The sequence below is a fragment of the Neopelma chrysocephalum genome, unplaced genomic scaffold, assembly GCF_003984885.1.
Source record: "Neopelma chrysocephalum unplaced genomic scaffold, ASM398488v2 Primary Assembly neopelma1_24, whole genome shotgun sequence".
Taxonomy (NCBI): Eukaryota; Metazoa; Chordata; class Aves; order Passeriformes; family Pipridae; genus Neopelma; species Neopelma chrysocephalum.
In genome coordinates this window covers 64,565-82,543 of record NW_020897693.1, presented here as the reverse complement: position 1 = coordinate 82,543, position 17,979 = coordinate 64,565, and the positions used below count along the sequence as shown (strand labels likewise).

Genomic DNA, 17,979 nt, shown 5'->3' with positions numbered 1-17,979 from the left:
GGCAAAGGATGGCTGGGCTCTATCCTGAAGTGGGTTTTGGAGGTGGAATCATGGAACTTGGAGCATCCTGGAGGATTCAGTGGTTTGAGACACAAAGCTCTTTATCCTGACGTGGGTTTTGGAGCTGGAAACATGGAGCTGAGAGCATCCTGGGGGATACATGGATCAGTGTTTGAGGCACAAGGTTCTTTATCCTGACATGGGTTTTGGAGCTGGAAACACAGAACTGGGACCACCCTGGGGGATAAATGGGCCAGGATTTGAGGCACGAGGCAGAGTGTGGGTGAGCTCTTTATTGAGGAGGAAGGCTCTGGCGTGGGTGGCTGCACATCCAAGGAGCTCCGAGCGCAGGGAAGAGGCTCCTCTGGCCATCCCAGCAAGGCAGAGCCCTGTGTCCCCCCCGGAGAGGGACACGGCCCCTCCGGCCACTCCATGCCACCGGCCATCACCCGAGGAGAGCAGGATGAGGAGCTGGGAACTGGGGGAGCACGGCAGGGGGGGCTCCACTCCTCCAGGGACGTGTCGGGATGTCCTCGGGGCTCCAGGGACCAGGGGCTTGGCAGGCCGGGGTCTCTCCCGTGGATCATCCGGGCGGGGGGGCAGGAGGGGGAAGAGCCACCTGTGACAGGGACAAGAGGTGATGCCGAGGAAAGGGACGTGGCTCCCAATCCCTCCCTGACACCCGAGGGGGTGAGTCCCACCTGGATCAAACCCCACCGAGGCCCAAAGCTGCTCCCCCGGGATTGGGGAAGGTGGGGACCCCCCGTGCCACCCTCTGTCCCTGTCCCAGTCACCTGGAGGGCAGCGGGAGGGGGGGCTCAGGCGAAGATGCTCCCGATGCTGGAGGCCAGGATGATGGCCAGGATGATGCAGCACAACATGATCATGATCTTCTTCTGCTCAGGGAGACAGGGAATGTGAGCCATGGACACGGGGGGACACATTGGAGGGGACAGGGACAGGGATGGGCAGGGGTACAAGGGAAAAGGAATGGGGAAGAGGGATGGGATAAGGACAGGCCGGGCGGGGGGTCAAGGGACAAGGATGGGGCTGGGGATGGGGATAAGGGATAAGGAATGGGGCTGGGGAGGGGGACAAGGAGCAAGGACAGGGATGGGAGGGGGACAGATTGGGAGAGGGACAAGGATGGGGCTGGGAAGGGGAACAAGGGAAAAGGAATGGGGCTGGGGACAAGGGATGGGGTTGGGGAAGGGGGGCAGGGGACGGGTACAAGAAATGGGGCTGGGGAGGGGGATAAAGGACAAGGACGGGTTGGGAGGGGACAGGGGAGGTGTGTTGCGCAGGGAGGTGACAGTGCCGGTGTGTCCCCCTGGCACAGGTGACCAAACTGTGACTTACCCAAGCACTTGGGCGGGGGGGGACGCTCCGGGCAGAGCCCGTGGGGTTTGGGGTGTCCCCAGCCCCACAGCCCCCCTCATCTCTTACAAAAACGGGGCTGTCACAGCCCCCAGACCCCCGGCCACCCCCAGAGCAGGGCTGGTGGCTTTGGGTGTCCGGGGTGACAGCAGGGAGAGGAGGCACAGGGCAGGGATCAGCCGGGATTTTATTGAAATTGGGAACTAAATGTCTACGGTCGCCGCGGCGCCGGCCACTATCCCTATTCCCGTCCCGCGTGCCACCGGGACGAGCGTCCAGCCCTCGGATCCATCTCCTTGTCACCCCGCGCTGGCACCAGCGGCCACGTCCCCGCGGTGTCCCCTCCCCTTCCCACGGGGAAGATCCCAGGTATCGGCGGGGAACTGAGACGGGGCGCTCCGTGGAGGGACAGGCGGCGGTGCCGAGCCGGAGCCAGCGGTGGGAAGCGGGACACGGAGGGTGAGGGAGCAGGTCCGGGAAAGGCAGGGAGGGAAGCGGGCGGGATCGGTGCCGGGGAGGATCCAGCCGGGAGGTGACACCGCTGGGATGGTCGGGAGCGTCTGGAGGAGGGAGAGGCGGGATGGCAGCTCCCGGGTGGAGAGGCTGGAAGGGAATGGGACGAGGGGGTGCAGCGGGGACCTGGGGGGAGGGAGGGAGGGATGTGGGGAGCACGGATCCGACCTCCAGAGCCCCCGGTACCGCAGGGCCGAGCAGCAGGGACCCCCGAGCGCTGCAGCCCCCCGAGGAGCAGCGGCCCCCGAGCAGAGCAGCCCCCCGGGAAACAAAGACCCCCGAGCACCACAGACCCCAAGCACAACAGAGCCCTGAGCGCTGCAGACCCCCAAGGAATGCAGAGCCCCCGAGCAGCACAGACCCGAAACCACCTCCAGCCCCGTGACAGCCCCAAAGCACCGGAGCCCCCCTGAGCAGAAGCTGATGGTGGGACCACCCCAGCAGTCCCTGCTGCCCCCCGGGACTCCGTGTCCCCACGGGGGGGGTCCCCTGCCCCCCAACACTTACAGACCCCCCTCTCTGGGGCTATTTCGTGGGCAGCCCCACTGAGAGTCCGATGACCAGGGCGACTATCCCCAGCAAGAGCACGGCCACCACCACCAAAACCAGCAGCTTCTGGGGGGGGACAGGGGGACACGGGGGTGGTGACACCTGTGCCACGTGGGGGGACACCAGAGGGGGACACCGAGGGGTCCTGAAGAGCCAGAGATGCTGCAGAGCCCTGGGACAGGGCAGGAGGGGCTGAGCCCTCCCCAGCTCATCACACCTGAGGGGGGGACAGAGAGGGACAGAGCTACCCACCCCCATGGAGGTGACAAAGGGGGGAGTGGGGACCAGCGGGGGTCACTGGGGGGAGGTGGGAGTCATGGGGGACAGCTGAGGGACCACTGGGGGTGTCTGGGGGGGACAAGAGGTGACTGGGAGACACGAGGGTGGCTGGGGGGGACAAAGGGGTGGCTAGGGGACACAGCGGGGTCTCAGGGCTGCTGGAGGATATGGGGAGATGCTGGGAACACTGGGAGATGGGCAGGCACACTGAGGGCCGGAGGGGGACACTGGGGGTGCCCTGGGGACACTGCAGGCTATGGAGGGGACACCGGGAGACACCAGGGCCGTCGGTCCGTCTCACCCTCCTGGCCTCACTTTGGTACTTCACAGCCTTTTTGGTGTCAGCCACGGCCCTCTCCACAAATCCCACAGACTGGTCCATGTTGTTCTCGATGCGGTCAATCATGGATCCCTATGGAGCAGCGGGGGAGAGGGGACACTGAGAGCACCCAGGGGTGCTGGCACCCACCCACCTTGTGTGCCTTGCCCCAGTGTTTGTCCCTGCTCAGTCCCATGGCCCCATACACAGGTCCTTGTTTGTCCCTGCTCATCCCCATGCACAGGTCCCTGCTTGTCCCTGTGACCCACTGGACAGGTCCCTGTTTGTCCCTGCTTGTCCCCATGCCCAGATCCCTGCTCATCCCCATACACAGGTCCCTGCTCGTCCCCATGACCCCGTACACAGGTGGCTGCTTGTCCTTGTGACCCCATGCCCAGGTCCCTGCTCAGCCCTGTTAACCCCATACCCAGGCCCCTCCCTGCTTGTCCCTGTGACCCCGTGAGTCCCCCATGTGTCCCTGCTCATCCCTGGGTGCAACTCCCTGCTCGTCCCCACATGGGGGTCCCTGCTGGGCCCCACTGATCCCATGCCCAGGTCCCTGCTCGTCCCTGTGCCCCCATACACAGGTCCCTGCTTGTCCTTGTGTCCCCATGCCCAGGTCCCCGTTTGTCCCTGTGCCCCCAGGTCCCTGCTGGTCCCTGTGTCCCCAGGTCCCTGCTGGTCCCTGTGTCCCCATGCACAGGTCCCTATTTGTCCTTGTGACATGTCCCTGCTCATCTCCGTTTGTCCCCGTGCCCAGATCCCCGTTTGTCCCCGTGCCCCCAGGTCCCTGCTGGTGGCCATGCCCCCGCCGTGCCCGTGGCAGTGCCCCCGTGCCTGGTTCTCCACGAGCATGGCGATGTCCACGAACATGTCGTGGAGCTCCTTGATGCTGCTCTCCAGGCGCACGATGTCCTTGTGCCGCCCCTCGATCTCGCTCAGCGCCTGCTTCGAGATCTGCGAGTCCATGATCTGCAAACAGGGGCCAAAGGGGGGGAAATGTCAGCGGGGGGGAATCCGGCCCTGTCACCCACCCCGCCACCCTCCGTGTCCCCCCGTGTCCCCCGGCTCACCCCCGAGGTGAAGATGGAGGGGTTCCCGCTCTCCAGCATCTCCTCCAGCTCCTCGTCCGTGGTGTTCTTGCCGGCTGCGGGAACGTGGGAAGGGGTGGGGCTGGGCCACGCCCGTTTGGGGCGATGGGCGGGGTCTGTGTGGGGCTGGCTCCACCCACATTGCCAAAATGATGGGTGCCTTAGGGCCTGGCTCCAGGCTCTATCCCAAAGGGATGAGGCTTGTATGAAGTGTCCCACCCTATTCCCCGGAGGGGCGGGGTCTGTTTGCTCTAGTCCCACCCACTTTACCAAAGGAGGGGGGTCTTCAGGGGCCTGACAGCCCCCACAGTGCCGAAGAGAAGGGGTTTGTAGGGCCTGGCTCCACTCCCTTTACCAAAAGGGTGGGTCTTTTGGGGCGGACCCCACCCACTTTTACCATAGGGGCGTGGTCTGTAAGGACTGGCCCCTCCTACTTTACAAAAGGGGTGGGGTCTCGAGTGTCTGGCTCCTCCCACTTTTCCAAAAGGTCGGGGTCTGTATGGCCTGACTCCAGCCTCTTCCCAGAAGGGACGGGGTCTGTAGGGAACAGCCCCACCTCCCTTCCTAAATGCCCCCCCACCCCCCCCGGGGGTTGTGGTCGCTCACTGATCTCCAGCTGCCGCTGGATCCGGCCCTTGCTGCGCTCCCGGAAATCCACCTGCGCCTCGTTGTACTTGGTCATGACATCCACGAACTTGCGGGACAGGACCGAGTGCTGGGGACGGGGACAGGGGCACAGGGGTGGGGACACGCCAGACACGGTGCCTCCCCGCCCCCTGGGGACAGGGACACAGGGATGGGGTCACCCCAGACGTGGCATGTCCCAGCCCCAGGGAACAGGACTGGCTGCTGGGGATGGGGACAGGGAGTCAGACCAGTGACAATCTGGGCATGGCATGTCCCCAGCCTTGGGACATAGGGCAGGAGGAAGTGCTGGGGGTGGGAACAGTGACATGGGACACAGGACACCGAGGATGTGGCATGTCCGAGCCCAAGGGGGACAGGACAGAGTGCTGGGGACAGGGCAGAGGAACAGGAAGCCTTGGAGAACTGGGTGCTGCTGGGGACAGAGACAGGAGACTTGGGGACACCAGGACGTGCCACGTCCCCAGCCCGTGGGAGCACTCAGGACCTGGGGACGCTGGATGGGGACAGGGAATGGAGGCTTGGGGACACCTGGCCATGCCACATGCCCAGCTCACAGGGGACAGGGTGGCACAGGGCACTCAGGACCTGGGGACATGGGGTGGGGACAGCCCCAGCAGCGGCTCCCAGGGCCCGGAGCTCACCTGGGATTTGCGTATCCGGAGGTCGGCAGAGGATCGCGCCTCGTCCTGCTCAATGTTCCTCTCCATACCTGGAAAGAGCCGGATTCCAACCCGTCAGGGACCTTCCCCGCTGCCAGACCCTGCGATCCCAGTGTCCTCAGCACGGCCGTGGGGACGGGGACACCCAGGGCCACTCACTCTTCAGCTTGTTCCGGACGCTGTTGGCCATCTTCTTGATCTCCGCCGTCAGCTGCTCCAGGTCATCTTTGGTCTCTGCGGGATTGTGGAGGTGAGGAATGTCCCCAGGAAGGCTCCCTGTGACCCAGGGGACACTTGGGACGTTTGGGGACACTGTCAGCACACTCACTCTGCTCCGGGATGGGCGCTGAGAGGATGAGGCTGTACAGCTTCTTTGCTTCCTCCACGTTCTCCGAGATCTTGTCGATGTTCTGCCGGGTCTCCTCGATCTGGGCATGCCAGGAAGGATTTTGGGGGGGGTTAGGAGGCAGCCCTGTGCCCCCCAGCCCCTCTCCCAGCCCTCCCTCACCTCCGAGAAGAACTCATCCATGAAGGCCGTGTTGTCCACGGCGATCTCCAGCTCGTCCGCGTCGTCATCCGCGTCCTGCTTCTGTGGGACACAGCGCCCGGGGGTGACCCCCGCCCCGCCAGCGCCCCCAGGGACCCCCCCGGGGGGCCGGGGGACACGGGGGGAGCAGCCATGTGGATGTGGTGGCACCGGGGGGGGGGGGGGCCTGGGGGGGGGGGGGGGGGGCCGAGCTCCGCTCACATCTGGCCGGGAATTAAGGGATTGCTGGGCTTGGCTGGAGGGAGGGGACGGGAACGGCGACGGGATGGGGTTGGGACAAGGTTTGTGGCCCCAAACGTGGCCCCACGCGAGCAGCCGTGGGGGGCACAGAGGTGGCTGGTGTCCCTCGCCCCGGTGTCACGCCTGGACCCCCACCCGTGCGCCCCCAACTCCGCCCCATCCCAAAATCCCAATCCCAGTCCCTCCACCTCCCCTCGCCCCCCCTCGGCTCCGCCAGCACCCCGGGGGTGCTGTCGGGGTGTCCTGGGGAGGGGGCCAGACCCCCAGGAATGGACCACCCCCTGCCCCCCCCCACTCCCGCTGGAGTAAAAATAAAATTAATCCCTTCACTCCCCCCCGAGGGCTTTATCTGATGGCTCCATAATCCCGGTAAATCCCTGCCAAGCCTCCCTGCCACGGCGGGGGGCCGGGGGTGCAGCTCGGGGGGCTCCTGGGACCCCCACAACCCTTGGGGAGCCGACGCTGGGGAGCGGGGGGAGCCCCCCGGGGAAGGGGGGAAGTGGAGCCCCACGGCCAGGCAGGAAAAGGGATGAGGAAGCGGCGACGGTGACGGGAATGCGAGGGGCAGGATGGGGTGCTGGCACCCCCGGGCACCCCGGATTCAGTCCCACCCCCCCCGGGGGGTGGATCCCTGCCCTCCATGGCTTGGGTGGGTGTTGGTGTCCCCTCTTTGCACCCCACGGTGGGCAGGAGACGACAGGATTTGTCGAGGGGGCTGATGTCACCCCAAAATACCCGATGTACCCCCAAACCGCACAGGGCTGACCCCCCCAGTCCCTCTCACAAGACACCCCATTGCTGGGGGGCTCAGGGCCTCCCACTGACCGCGGAATGGGGCCTTGGGGACCCTCCTGACGCCCCCACACACCACGGGGTGGCACCTCGGTGACATCCGTCCCATGGTGTCCCCATCCACCGTCGACTTGGGTTTTGGGGTCCCCCATCTCTGTGACGCCCCCATCCATGATGGGGTGGGGTCTTGGGGACCCCCATCCCCGTGACATCCCCAGGCACCTTGGGACGGCCTCTCACTGACATCCCCCCCGTGATGCCCCCACCCACCGTGGACTCGGGTTTTGGGGTCCCCCCTCCCCGTGACGCTCCCACCCATTATGGGGTGGGGTCCTGGGGAGCCAGTCTCCCATTCCAGCGAGCCCTGGGGACCCCACGAGGTGTCCCCTGTCCCGGGGGGGTCCCTCTCTCACCGCCTTGAGCTGCTCCAGCCGGTCCTTCATGGTGCCCCCGAGGGCTGGGGGGGGCGCGGGGGGGGTCCCCGTCGTCGCCCACTGCCGGGATGGGGGTGTCACCCTCGGTGTCACCGCTCGGCCAGGCCTCCTACATCCAGGCGAGGTGTCGGGTGGCCCCGTCCCCTGTCCCCGAGCCCGGGGCTGTCCCTGCGCTAATCCCCAGTGACGGGCGCGGGGAAGGCGCCGAGGGGAGGGACGGGGAGGAGCCGCCCCTCACCTGGGACACCCGGGGACACCGGACACGCCACGGGCGACAGCTGGGGGTGGCCCCCGGGTCGCCCCGGGAGGTGACGGAGAGGTGGGGCAGGGATGTGGGGTGGCCCCGGTTTGGAGGCGCTGGGGAAGTTGGTCCCCACGGGGGTCACGCGGTGGCGACGACGTGTCATCCCTCGCCACGGGTGGCGGCGGCGGGAGGACGGCTGGGGGACTGGGGACACGGCTGGGGACACGGCTGGGGACAGGGGACATGGCTTGGGGACACAGATGAGGAGACATGGGGAGGAATAGGGACACAGCTGGGGGACAGAGCTGGGAAGGACGGACGTGGCTGGGAAGAGGGGACACGGCTGGGGGGACGCAGGCAGGAGTAGGGACACAGCTGTGGACGGGGACACAGGTGGGGACAGAGAACAGGGCTGGGGACACAGCTGGGGGGACATGCGTAGGGATAGGGACATAGCTGGGGACACAGCTGTGGATACAGGTGACAGCTGGGGGGACACAGCTGGAGACAGGACATAGCCGGGAATAGGGGACATTGCTGGGGACGCAGCGGGGGACACGGCTATGGATACCGGGCACAGCTGGGGAACGTGACTGGGGACAGGGGACGCTACTGGGGATAGGGGACAAGGGGGAGGGGGCATGGCTATGGAGGGGGGTCACAGGGGGGGGGGGACACATCCCGGGGGACACTGGCTGTGTATGAGGTGACCCCCGGGGGCACTGGCTGTGTATGAGGTGACCCCTGGGGGCACTGGCTGCGCGCTGAGGTGACACGTGGGTGACACAGCCGCCGGCCCCTTTAAGAGACACGAACACCCCGCGAGCTACGGGGGGCGTGACCAACCCAGACCACGCCCCCTCGCGCGCCGGCGGGCGGGGCGCGAGGGGCGGTGCCGGAGGGTGACGTCATGCGGCTGCGCCCGCGGCGGCGCATGCGCGGCGGGGCGCGGGGCCTGGTGGGGCGGCGCGGGGCCTGCGGGCGGGGGGCGCCGGCGCCGCCATGTTCCGGTACCCGGTGAGCGGGGGGGGCACCGGGGGGCACCACGGGGATGGAGGGGGCGGGGGCAGGCGAGGCGTGCGGTAGAACCGCGGCGGGGGAGGCCACCGCCGGAATGTAACGGGCTGGGGGGGCAGCGGCGGTGTGTAATGGGGAGGGGGGTTGAGGGGATGGGGAGGTCGTGAGGGAGGTGTGAAGGGGTGGGGGGGGTTGCTGGGGAGGTATAACGGGCTGAGAGGGGTCACCGGAGTGATCTAACGGGCTGGGGGGGGTCACCGTGTTGGTACGATGGGCTGGGAGGGGTCACTGGGGCTGTGTGATATGGGGAGGCACAGTGGGCTCGGCGGTGGGGTATGAGGGGCTGAGAGGGGTCGCCGGGCTGATATAACGGGTTGGGGGGGGACGCCGGGGACGTATAACGGGCCGGGGTGGGTCGCCGGGGAGGTAGAATGGGCTGGGAGGGTCATTGGGGAGCTATAAAGGGCTGTGGGGGCTGTGACGGGGTGGGGGGGTCACTGGGGCGGTGTAATGGGCTGGGGGGCTCACCAGGGAGGTGTAATGGGGCTGGGGGCCCTGTAACGGGCTGGGGGGTCACTAGGGTGGTGTAAGAGGCCGGGCAGGGGGGTTTCCCCTTGGCGTGGCCATCCCTTGGGATGAGAAACCACTGCTGAGCCCATTGCTGGTTTTTGGCCATGCCAGTCCCTGGAGGACTGCCCGCTGGACGAGGATGAGGACGCCTTCCAGGCCCTGGGGGAGGAGGATGAGGACATTGATCAGTTCAACGACGACACCTTTGGTGCCGGGGCTGTCGGTGAGACCCCCCAGGGGACCCCCCAGCCCTCTTGGTGTGACCCCCATATCCTCCCTGTATGTGACTCCGCCAGTGTGTCACACCCCGCCCAGTGTGACTCCGAAATCCCCTCTTGTGACCCCCGCTGCCCCCCTGTGTGTGACCCCCCCCAAATCCCTGTGGTGCGAGTACACATCTCGTGTCCCCGCGTGTCCCCTCAGATGACGACTGGCAGGAGGCCCATGAGCGGCTGGCAGAGCTGGAGGACAAGGGGGTGCCGAGCCGGGACGCGGACGGTCCGGCCGGGAATGACGGGGACGTGCTGGGCGATCCCGAGGACGCACTGGCCGAGAGGCTCACGCGCCTCGTCATCGAGGGCGACCTGGAGGACCCGGCCATCATGCAGGCCGTGCACACCAGGGGGCCCACCCAGGTGGGCTCAGGGGTCCGGGGTGGGGGGGGGCGCCCGGGGCTGGATCCTGCCGCCCCATCCTGACTGTCCATGCGCTTCCCAGCAGCCCGGAGCGCTGAATTCCAGCATCTGGGACAGCTCGGCCGTGCTGCGGCGCATCCGAGGGCCGCTCCTCACTCAGGTACGGGGGGGCTTCACCCAGTGTGTCCCCCCACCCAAAACCCTGTGGCGGCGAGGCAGGTGGGATAAGATGTGCTTGGGAAGCGCTTCCAGCTCTGCCTGGGATAGTGGAGTGTCCAATTTTCCTCACGCTGCGTCCGGGTGGATGTGGTGTGGCTCGTTGTAGACCCTCATAGTCATCACCTCTTGGAGGGATGGGATGGGGTGGGATGGGAGGTTGTGGCTGCTCCGGGATCCCTGGTGACATCTGAGGGATGTCAGGGCTCGTAGCAGGATTTGGGAATATTGGTGCCTCGAGGCAAAGGATTTTCATCTTCTGGTTTAATTAACAGTGAGGCTTTGAAGTGCTGCCTGACCAACCCTCTCCCAGCCCTGTCTCAGGCTGGGAAGTGACACAGAATTCCCACCACACACCCTGTCATCCCAAACGGGGCTATTAGGATCCCTGAGAGATCCCAGGAAAGCGCAGTGGGACAGGGAGAGCTGGCAGGAGGAGGGATGTGATGGGACACACTGTCCATGCCCCCTGTGCCAGTGTGTGATCCCAGGGGGTGTTCCCCTGGCAGGAGATGCCGTCAGTGTCCGTGCTGGATTACGCTCTGCCCCAGCGGCCTCCGCAGGCTCGGGAAGAGGAGCGGGACCCCTCGGAGCGGGCGCTGCCCCGGCGCTCCTCGTCTCCCATCATCGGGAGCCCCCCGGTGCGGGCCGTCCCCATCGGCACCCCCCCGAAACAGGCCGCCATCCCAAACTTCAACCAGCAGGTACCTCCCCGCTTCCCGTGGCTCCCGGGGATGCAGGATGCTTCCCAGGGAGTGACTGTGCCGCTTCCCTCTTCCCAGATTCTGTGTCCCAAGCCTGTCCATATCCGAGCTACCATGCAGCAGCGCTATCCCGCTCCCTACGGAGAGAGGATGTCCCCCAACCAGCTCTGCAACGTTCCGGTATCCAGCCCCTCCTCATCCCTCTTTTTTGGGGATTGACTTCCAGCCCCCCCCCCAAAATCCCCCAATGCCCCATTCCCGTGGCTCATCCCTGCTCCCTGGAGCCCGACCTGCCTGGCACACCTTCCTTGTCCCGTCTGTGACCGGGGCCCTCTTCCCACGTCTTTCCCCAGAACTCCTCCCTCCTGGGCCACCCGTTCCCCCACAGCGTCTCTCCCGTCCTCACCCACCTGCAGAGGGCCCAGCTGCTCGGAGGAGCCCAGGTAAAGCCCCTTCCCGCGTTTCTCCAGCCCCTCCACGGGCGGAATCTCCAGGATTTGGCTCTCCGTGGCTCTCTTCCCTCCGAATTCCCCCCCGGCTGACTCCAGGCACTCTCTCTCCCCCCCAGGCCGGCCGAATGTCCCCCAGCCAGTTTGCCCGGGTGTCCGGCCTGGTCGGGAGCCCCCTTCCCTCCGTGAATCCCAAGCTTCTCCAGGGCAGAGTCGGGCAGATGATGCCTCCGGCCGGAGGGTTCCGTGCCTTTTTTGGGGCTCCCCCCGCTCCGCCTCCCTCGCAGCTCCCGCACCCTCCAGGCCCCGGATCCCACCTGAGGTCGGTGCTGTCCCTTTCCTGGCCGCTTCCCGGCTCCCGATGCCCATCCCTGACTCCTCCTGCTCTTCCCAGGCCGCAGATGTTCCGACCGGACACGACCCACCTGCACCCGCAGCACCGGCGGCTCCTGCACCAGCGGCAGCAGCAGAGCCGGAAGTGAGTGCCGGGGGCTTGGATCGGGAATGCTGGGCGCAGGGACGTGTCCTGCTTCCGGGGTCACCTGTCCCCCCCTCTCTGTCCCTTCCTGTAGCTCCGGTGTGCTCACGGGTGCCCTTCTTCTCCTGCCAGCCAGCACCGGAGCCTCAACGGCTCCGGAGGGGACCGAGGGGGCCACCGGAGCAGCCATCAGGAGCAGATCCGTAAGGATCCCTATGCCAACCTCATGCTGCAGCGGGAGAAGGACTGGGTGTCCAAGATCCAGATGATGCAGCTGCAGAGCACTGATCCCTACCTGGATGACTATTACTACCAGGTATCTGGGAGCGGGAAGAATCCAGCTCGTTCGCAGCCTTAGGAAAATTGGGATCTTGCAGCGTGTTGGACATGGGTGGGGGATGTCAGGAAGGTGGAGGAACAGTGTGGGATCAGCATCCGCCTCCTCTTCTTGGTGAGATTTCCAAGGATTTGGAGATGCTGGGGGACACTGGCAGCGTGGATTCGGAGGTTTGGGATAACAGGAAAGCAGCTCTTCTTTGTCAGAAGAAAAAGAGACACAATAAAACCCTTGGAATGGCAGACAGAGAGGGTGCTAAATGGAAATTCAGCAGAGATCCGTAGGCTCTGGATGACTTTGGTCTGACTGGGAGTGCTGGTGATGAATCCTGCGGGGAGGTGAAGGTGGATAGGGTTAGATTGCTCCTGCTTTTTCCTAGTTCAGGAATAGGGAATGCCACACAGGGCTGGGAAGAGGCAGATTTGGAACAGGTGGAGCAAAGTGGTAGATGAGGGACAGTTTGAGGGTCCACAGGGGGAGAGAGAAGTCCACCTAGGATGGACACTTGGAGTGGGAGACTGAATGGGGTGGGAGAGCTATACCCGATGGATCCGTCCCCTCCAGAGCTGGCAGAGGTTTTTTGGGATCTGTGGGTGAGCTGGTTCCCCGTAGAGGAGAGGAACTGGGGCAGGATGTGAGTCAGCAAAGCTCCGCTGTTGCAAAAGGGTCGGACGTTGGACGGGTTGGATGCGATGGGGGGGCCCCGGCATGGTGCCAACGGAGCAAGGCAGGCAAACTGGGATGTGCTGGGAGGGACTGGGAGCCGGGAAACTCACAGGGAGAGCGGATCTATCCTTGTACTGAGGAAGGGCTGAGGAGGAGCCTCAACCTCCGTCACCCCAAGGGACGAGAGAGGAAAACGCGCTCGGCTGTGCTTTAAATCACGATGTTGAGAACACCGGGAAATGTGTAGCACAGGCTGGGAGGAGGGAGATGGATTGCTCCTGGCCTGGTTTTTGGGAGTGGATTCTCAACCTCTCCTCTCCCTGCCTCAGAATTACTTTCAGAAGCTGGAGAAGTTGGCAGCAGCCGAGGAAGTGCACGGGGATGGTCCCAAGAAGGAACGCACCAAACTCATCACCCCTCAGGTGGCCAAGCTGGAACACACCTACAAACCAGGTAAAGCCCTCCAGCAGCCACGGGGGGCTCCCATTATCCAGGGATATCGAGGTGGCTGATCCCAGGGCTTCCCTGCTCCCTCCTTCCTGCAGTGCAGTTCGAGGGCTCGCTGGGAAAACTCACCGTGTCCAGCGTCAACAACCCCCGGAAGATGATCGACGCCGTGGTGACGTCCCGCAGCGAGGATGACGTGAGTTCTGGGCCTTCCTCCCCTCTGGCACGTCCCTGGGGATGCTTCCCACATCCCTGACTCCCTTTTCCCTCCCTGGCAGGAGACGAAGGAAAAGCAGGTGCGGGATAAGCGACGACAGACCCTCGTCACGATCGAGAAGGTGATTTTGGGGCGGGGGGATCGTTGCGGCCAGGGGTGGGAGGAAGGGTGGGATGGTCTCCATGATGGATGAACTCCAGGCATCTAGCTGGGAAAAGGCAGCGGCTGAGGTCCTGCTTGGATCTCTGTGGAGCAGAGATCCCATAGATTCCCTGTTCACAGGACAAGGGAGAGTGATGGACAACAGGGAATGGCTTTAAATTGACTGAGTGTGGGTTAAGTGGGATATTGGGAAGAAATTCTTCCTTGTGAGGGTGGGTTAAATGGGACATTGGGAAGAAATTCCTCCCTGTGATGGCAGTGAGGCCCTGGAATGGATTTCCCGGGGAAATTGTGGCTTCCTCATCCCTGGAAGTGCCCAAGGCCAGCTTGGAGCAACCCAGTCTAGTGGAAAGTATCCCAGCTGGAGCCAGATAACCATTATGGTCCCTTCCGAGTCGAACCATTCCATGATTCCATGGGTGATCCCTGCTCCCTGCAGACGTACAGCCTCCTCCTGGACGTGGAGGACTACGAACGCCGGTACCTCCTGAGCCTGGAAGGGGAAAGGCCGGCCCTGATGGGAGAGAGGAAGCAGAAGATCTGCGACATGTACGACAATCTGAGGGGGAAAGCGCCTGGCCAGGACAGGTGAGTGGGATTTTGGGAGCTCCCACGGTCCCTTGACCACTCACAGCCACTCAAACCAGCTTTTCATGGGTCTCTTTGACTATTCCAGTGGCCAAAATAACCTTTTTTTGGGGGTATTTTTCCTTTTCTTTCACCGTTTTCCTCTCTCTGTGGTTACAAAGCCTCAACTTCCATTCCCTTACATGAGGGTTAGGAATGTCGTTCCTGCGTTGTTTTTCCCTCCTCAGGGATGTTTTTTTGAGGCAAGGGGGTTTCCCACCTGGTCCAGCCGTGGGATAACCCTGGGATGCTCCCAGGGGAGGGTTGGCACCTTTCTCCTCCCCTTCCTCAGGCCGAGTGACGACCACTTCATGCAGATCATGTGCATCCGGAAAGGAAAGCGCCTCGTGGCCCGGATTCTCCCGTTCCTGGCCCCGGAGCAAGCTGCCGACGTGCTCATGGCCACGGCCAGGAACCTGCCCTTCCTCATCAAGAAGGATGCTCAGGATGAGGTGAGATTCCAGAGGCTGGGAGATACTCTGTGAGGGGGCAGTTTGGAGCTGGATCTCCTCGGCTCTGCCTGGAAGGTGGGATATGACATCGTTGGTAGTTCCTGCCTCTCCTGTGAGAGTGCCAGAGGGGCAGGGGAGCCCAGGAATCTGGGAAATAAATCATAGGATCATGGAAGGGTTTGGATTGGAAGGGACCTTAAAGCTCATCCAGTTCCAACACAACACCTTCCACTAGACCAGGTTGCTCCAGCCTGGCCTTGGACACTTCCAGGGATGGGGCAGCCACAGCTTCTCTGGGAAATCTGTTCCAGTGCCTCACCACCCTCACAGGGAAGAATTTCTTCCCAATATCTGCCTAAGCCACCACATGGAATCCTGGAATGGTTTGGGATGGGACTTAAGGATCACTCAGTGGGCAGGGACACCTTCCACTAGCCCAGGTTGCTCCAAACCCTGTCCAGCCTGGCCTTGGACAGCCTGGAAATCTGAGGAACAGGATGATTTAAGAAGGAAAAAGCGTTGCCTGAGGATAAAGTTGTGGGGGGAATTGCCCACAGCAGTTCCAACTGGAAGCACGTGGAGCTCCCAACTCTCCTCCTTTCTCCACAGGTGCTTCCCTGCCTGTTGAGGCCCTTTTCCCACGTCCTCTACCACCTTCCCTTGGGAACAGTCACCAGCCTTGTGCAGCAGCTCACGAACCTACCTCAGAGCGCCGCCGCTCCCACCAACCTGCACCTCACTGCTGTGCTCCAAAACAAGGTACTCCTCATCCCCTGGGATCACTTCCTGCCCTTGGGAATTCCCCAGCAGCCTCCCAGAGCCGGGTGCAGTTCCTGGTGTTCTCTCCTTGCTAATTAACGAGAGTGTCTGGCAGATTAATTAACGGTCTGAGGTGGCCCCGGGCAGCTTCTGGGCCTGTCCTTCTGGGCTGCAGAGTCCTGGCCTGGAATTTGGGGTGGGAATGCTGCTCCAACAGTGTGGGAGATGTCGCTCCTGGGCTGGGAGTGGTTCGTGGTCTTGCCTCGTGGATGCAGGCCCCAAACAGCCTCTTCCTCCTCCTCCTCCTCCTCCCAGCCAGGGGTCCTCCTGCTTGTCCTGGCATTCCCAGCATTGGGAATTGGAGGGGATACTCGGAGGGGGCTCCCTGACCCCTGTCTGTGTCCCCACAGTTCGGTCTGTCCCTGCTGTACTTGGTCCTGAGCCGGGGGGAGGAATTGCAGAGCTCGGACACGAACACGGAGCTGATCCAGGACAACCAGTGGTGAGTCCCTGTTCTCCACTGTCCCCGCATTCCCAATCCCTCGGGGAGGACAAGGTGGCCTCTAAGCTACCAGAATCCTTCCCTCAGGGGAGTTGGGGGATCCCTGGCTTCCCCCAGTACGTCCCACAGCTCTCACTCCTCCCTTCTCCCACGTTTTTTTCCGGTAGGACGGAGCTGATGCTGATGGCCACCCGGGAGCTCCTACGGATCCCTCAGGGAGCCTTGGCCAAGCCCGTGTCCATCCCCTCCAACCTGATCTCCCTCTTCTCTCGCTACGTCGACCAGCAGAAGCTGAACTTGCTGGAGACCAAATTGCAGTGAGTGTCCAGCCCCCTTTTCCCATGGGAATGCGGCCAGAAGAGGGAGAACCAGAGGTTGGGGGTGGGAAAAGCCCTGAGGGAGCAGCGTGGGGATCTCTGATCCCACACTGTTGTTCCCCAATTCCAGCTTAGTGCACGGGATCCGGTAGATCTCCGTGGCTCCTCGCCACCATCGGAATGTTCCAGAGGAAGGCTGGAAGGAAGGATGGATAAATGGATAGATGGATGGAGGGCACACGGTTCACCCCACACCCCCCAACGCCCGGCCTGGCACGAAGGGCACATCCTGCCCCCCCAAATTCCTGGATGAGTGGGAAAAGGGGGATGTTTGGCTGCTCCCCTCTTTTCCCACATAGCGCTGCCTTTCCCTGCTGCTCCCAAATTCCCACTGAGTCCCTCTGCACCCCTAAGCTGCTGCTTCTCCCCCGAACTCTCACACTACTGAGGATCCCGGAAAGGGGGAGCCCCTCGCTCCGTATCCATGGGATGCCAGGGATTCCCCCTTCCTTCCCTGCTCCTTCTCCAGCCCTTCCCAGTCCCGCTCCCGGCCTTTCCCAAGGTGATCACACGTCACACACCTGTTTTGCACACTTGCTGCGTCTTCCCAAAAGTCAGCTCCTTCTCTCACCCCCGGGATCAGCCCCAACAGCTCCAGGGGTGGCTCAGCCAGGCCTTTGTCCCCTTCCCAATCCGGGTGGATCCAGCTGCTGCTCGGGAAGGTGGTGGTGGTGGTTGGGGGATAATTTTACCTTTTTTTTTTTTTTTTTTTTTTTTTTTTTTTGCTTTTAAAAAGAAAAAAAACAAACCAAGAGATTTGCACATGTAGGGATTTTACACCAGGAATTCCTCCCGGCATTAACCAGCCCCTCCCCACCCCCGCTGCTCCCAGCCCTCTCCCCCTCATTTTCCTCTGACAGATCAAGTGGAAAGTTCATTTATTATTATTATTATTATTATTATTTTATTTTTTGCTTTTTTTTTTTGCTTTTTCTTTTCTGCTTTTTTTTTTCCTGCTCTTTTTCTGCTTTTTCTTCTGCTATTTCCTGGGTTTTTTTCTGCCTTTTTTTTTTTTTTCTGCTTTTCGGTTTGGTTTATTTCTTTCTTCCTTGCTTTTTTTTCTTCTTCTTTTTTTCCTTTGTCTTCTTCTATTTCCTTTTTTGCTTTTTTTTGTTTGTTTGTTTGTTTTTTTCTCTTCCCCCTCCCCTCCCCCCTTCCTTCCCACTTTTTTTCGTTCTGGTTAATGAGAATAAAAGTTTCTAAATTTACATTTTTATAGGGTATTGTAAATAAAGATGACTTGTATACTGCTGCCGGCCTGACCGCTCCTTCTCCGGCCCCCGCCAACCCCCTGGGGGGTGTCCCCAGGGGAGTGTCCCTCCCTGTCCTCGTTTGTCCCCCCCCGCAGGTCTCGAACCCGCGGCCCCCGGGTGGTCCCCACGGCGCTCGGGGGGGGCGTGGCGACGCCTCAGCCAATCGCCGCGCGCGCCGCGCCAGGCCCCGCCCCTCCGCCAATGGCTGGCGGGATGACTCACCGCTCGCCGTCACGCCGCGCGGCGCGCCGCTCCCGCTCTGATTGGCCGGCCGCTTGACTGACGGGCGCGGCGCCCCCCTCTGGCCAATGGCAGCGCGCGCGGCGCCCCACCGCCGCCGCTCCCGCCAATGGGGCGGTGGCGTGGGCGGGGCGAGTGACGGCAGCGCGGCGGGGCGGTGGCGGCGGCGGCGATGGCGG

The 17,979-nt window shown here is 63.1% G+C and overlaps 2 protein-coding genes across 6 annotated transcripts; one reads left to right on the top strand and one right to left on the bottom strand.

Moving 5' to 3' along the window:
* Positions 1 to 328: 328 nt before the first annotated feature.
* On the bottom strand, positions 329 to 7,583 carry STX3 (syntaxin 3). Of its 3 annotated transcripts, XM_027698823.1 has the most exons (11): positions 7,428 to 7,542; positions 5,944 to 6,024; positions 5,764 to 5,863; positions 5,595 to 5,669; positions 5,418 to 5,485; positions 4,735 to 4,843; positions 4,111 to 4,184; positions 3,875 to 4,009; positions 3,020 to 3,130; positions 795 to 896; positions 329 to 619 (listed from the first exon to the last, which is right to left on the bottom strand). In XM_027698823.1, exons 1-10 carry the CDS (start codon positions 7,455 to 7,457, stop codon positions 819 to 821), a joined length of 861 nt encoding a protein of 286 aa, XP_027554624.1. In that variant the 5' UTR covers positions 7,458 to 7,542; the 3' UTR covers positions 329 to 619; positions 795 to 818. The 3 variants fall into 3 exon arrangements, with proteins under 3 accessions (XP_027554624.1, XP_027554634.1, XP_027554615.1); XM_027698833.1 differs by having other exon boundaries at positions 329 to 896; positions 7,428 to 7,583; XM_027698814.1 differs by lacking the exons at positions 329 to 619; positions 795 to 896 and adding an exon at positions 2,223 to 2,505.
* Positions 7,584 to 8,662: 1,079 nt separating this feature from the next.
* Positions 8,663 to 17,027, top strand: PATL1 (PAT1 homolog 1, processing body mRNA decay factor). Of its 3 annotated transcripts, XM_027698740.1 has the most exons (19): positions 8,663 to 8,709; positions 9,391 to 9,502; positions 9,703 to 9,914; positions 9,997 to 10,074; positions 10,640 to 10,834; positions 10,913 to 11,014; positions 11,188 to 11,277; positions 11,403 to 11,605; positions 11,678 to 11,761; positions 11,894 to 12,077; positions 13,094 to 13,217; positions 13,310 to 13,407; positions 13,490 to 13,549; positions 14,030 to 14,178; positions 14,510 to 14,669; positions 15,279 to 15,428; positions 15,839 to 15,930; positions 16,098 to 16,247; positions 16,378 to 17,027. In XM_027698740.1, exons 1-19 carry the CDS (start codon positions 8,695 to 8,697, stop codon positions 16,397 to 16,399), a joined length of 2,280 nt encoding a protein of 759 aa, XP_027554541.1. In that variant the 5' UTR covers positions 8,663 to 8,694; the 3' UTR covers positions 16,400 to 17,027. The 3 variants fall into 3 exon arrangements, with proteins under 3 accessions (XP_027554541.1, XP_027554532.1, XP_027554524.1); XM_027698731.1 differs by having other exon boundaries at positions 10,000 to 10,074; positions 11,403 to 11,761; XM_027698723.1 differs by having other exon boundaries at positions 11,403 to 11,761.
* The last annotated feature ends 952 nt before the right edge of the window (positions 17,028 to 17,979 follow it).

Bases quoted from the DNA above. Each gene is read 5' to 3' on its own strand.
- STX3 (XM_027698814.1), bottom strand. From the start codon at position 7,457: ATGAAGGACCGGCTGGAGCAGCTCAAGGCG. The intron at 5,864-5,943 runs GTGAGGGAGGGC...TGGCATGCCCAG, and splicing joins TGGATGAGTTCTTCTCGGAG to ATCGAGGAGACCCGGCAGAA. The intron at 2,506-3,019 runs GTGAGACGGACC...GTCCCCCCCCAG, and splicing joins ACCAAAGTGAGGCCAGGAGG to AAGCTGCTGGTTTTGGTGGT.
- PATL1 (XM_027698723.1), top strand. The intron at 11,015-11,187 runs GTATCCAGCCCC...GTCTTTCCCCAG, and splicing joins ACCAGCTCTGCAACGTTCCG to AACTCCTCCCTCCTGGGCCA. The intron at 13,550-14,029 runs GTGATTTTGGGG...TGCTCCCTGCAG, and splicing joins CCCTCGTCACGATCGAGAAG to ACGTACAGCCTCCTCCTGGA.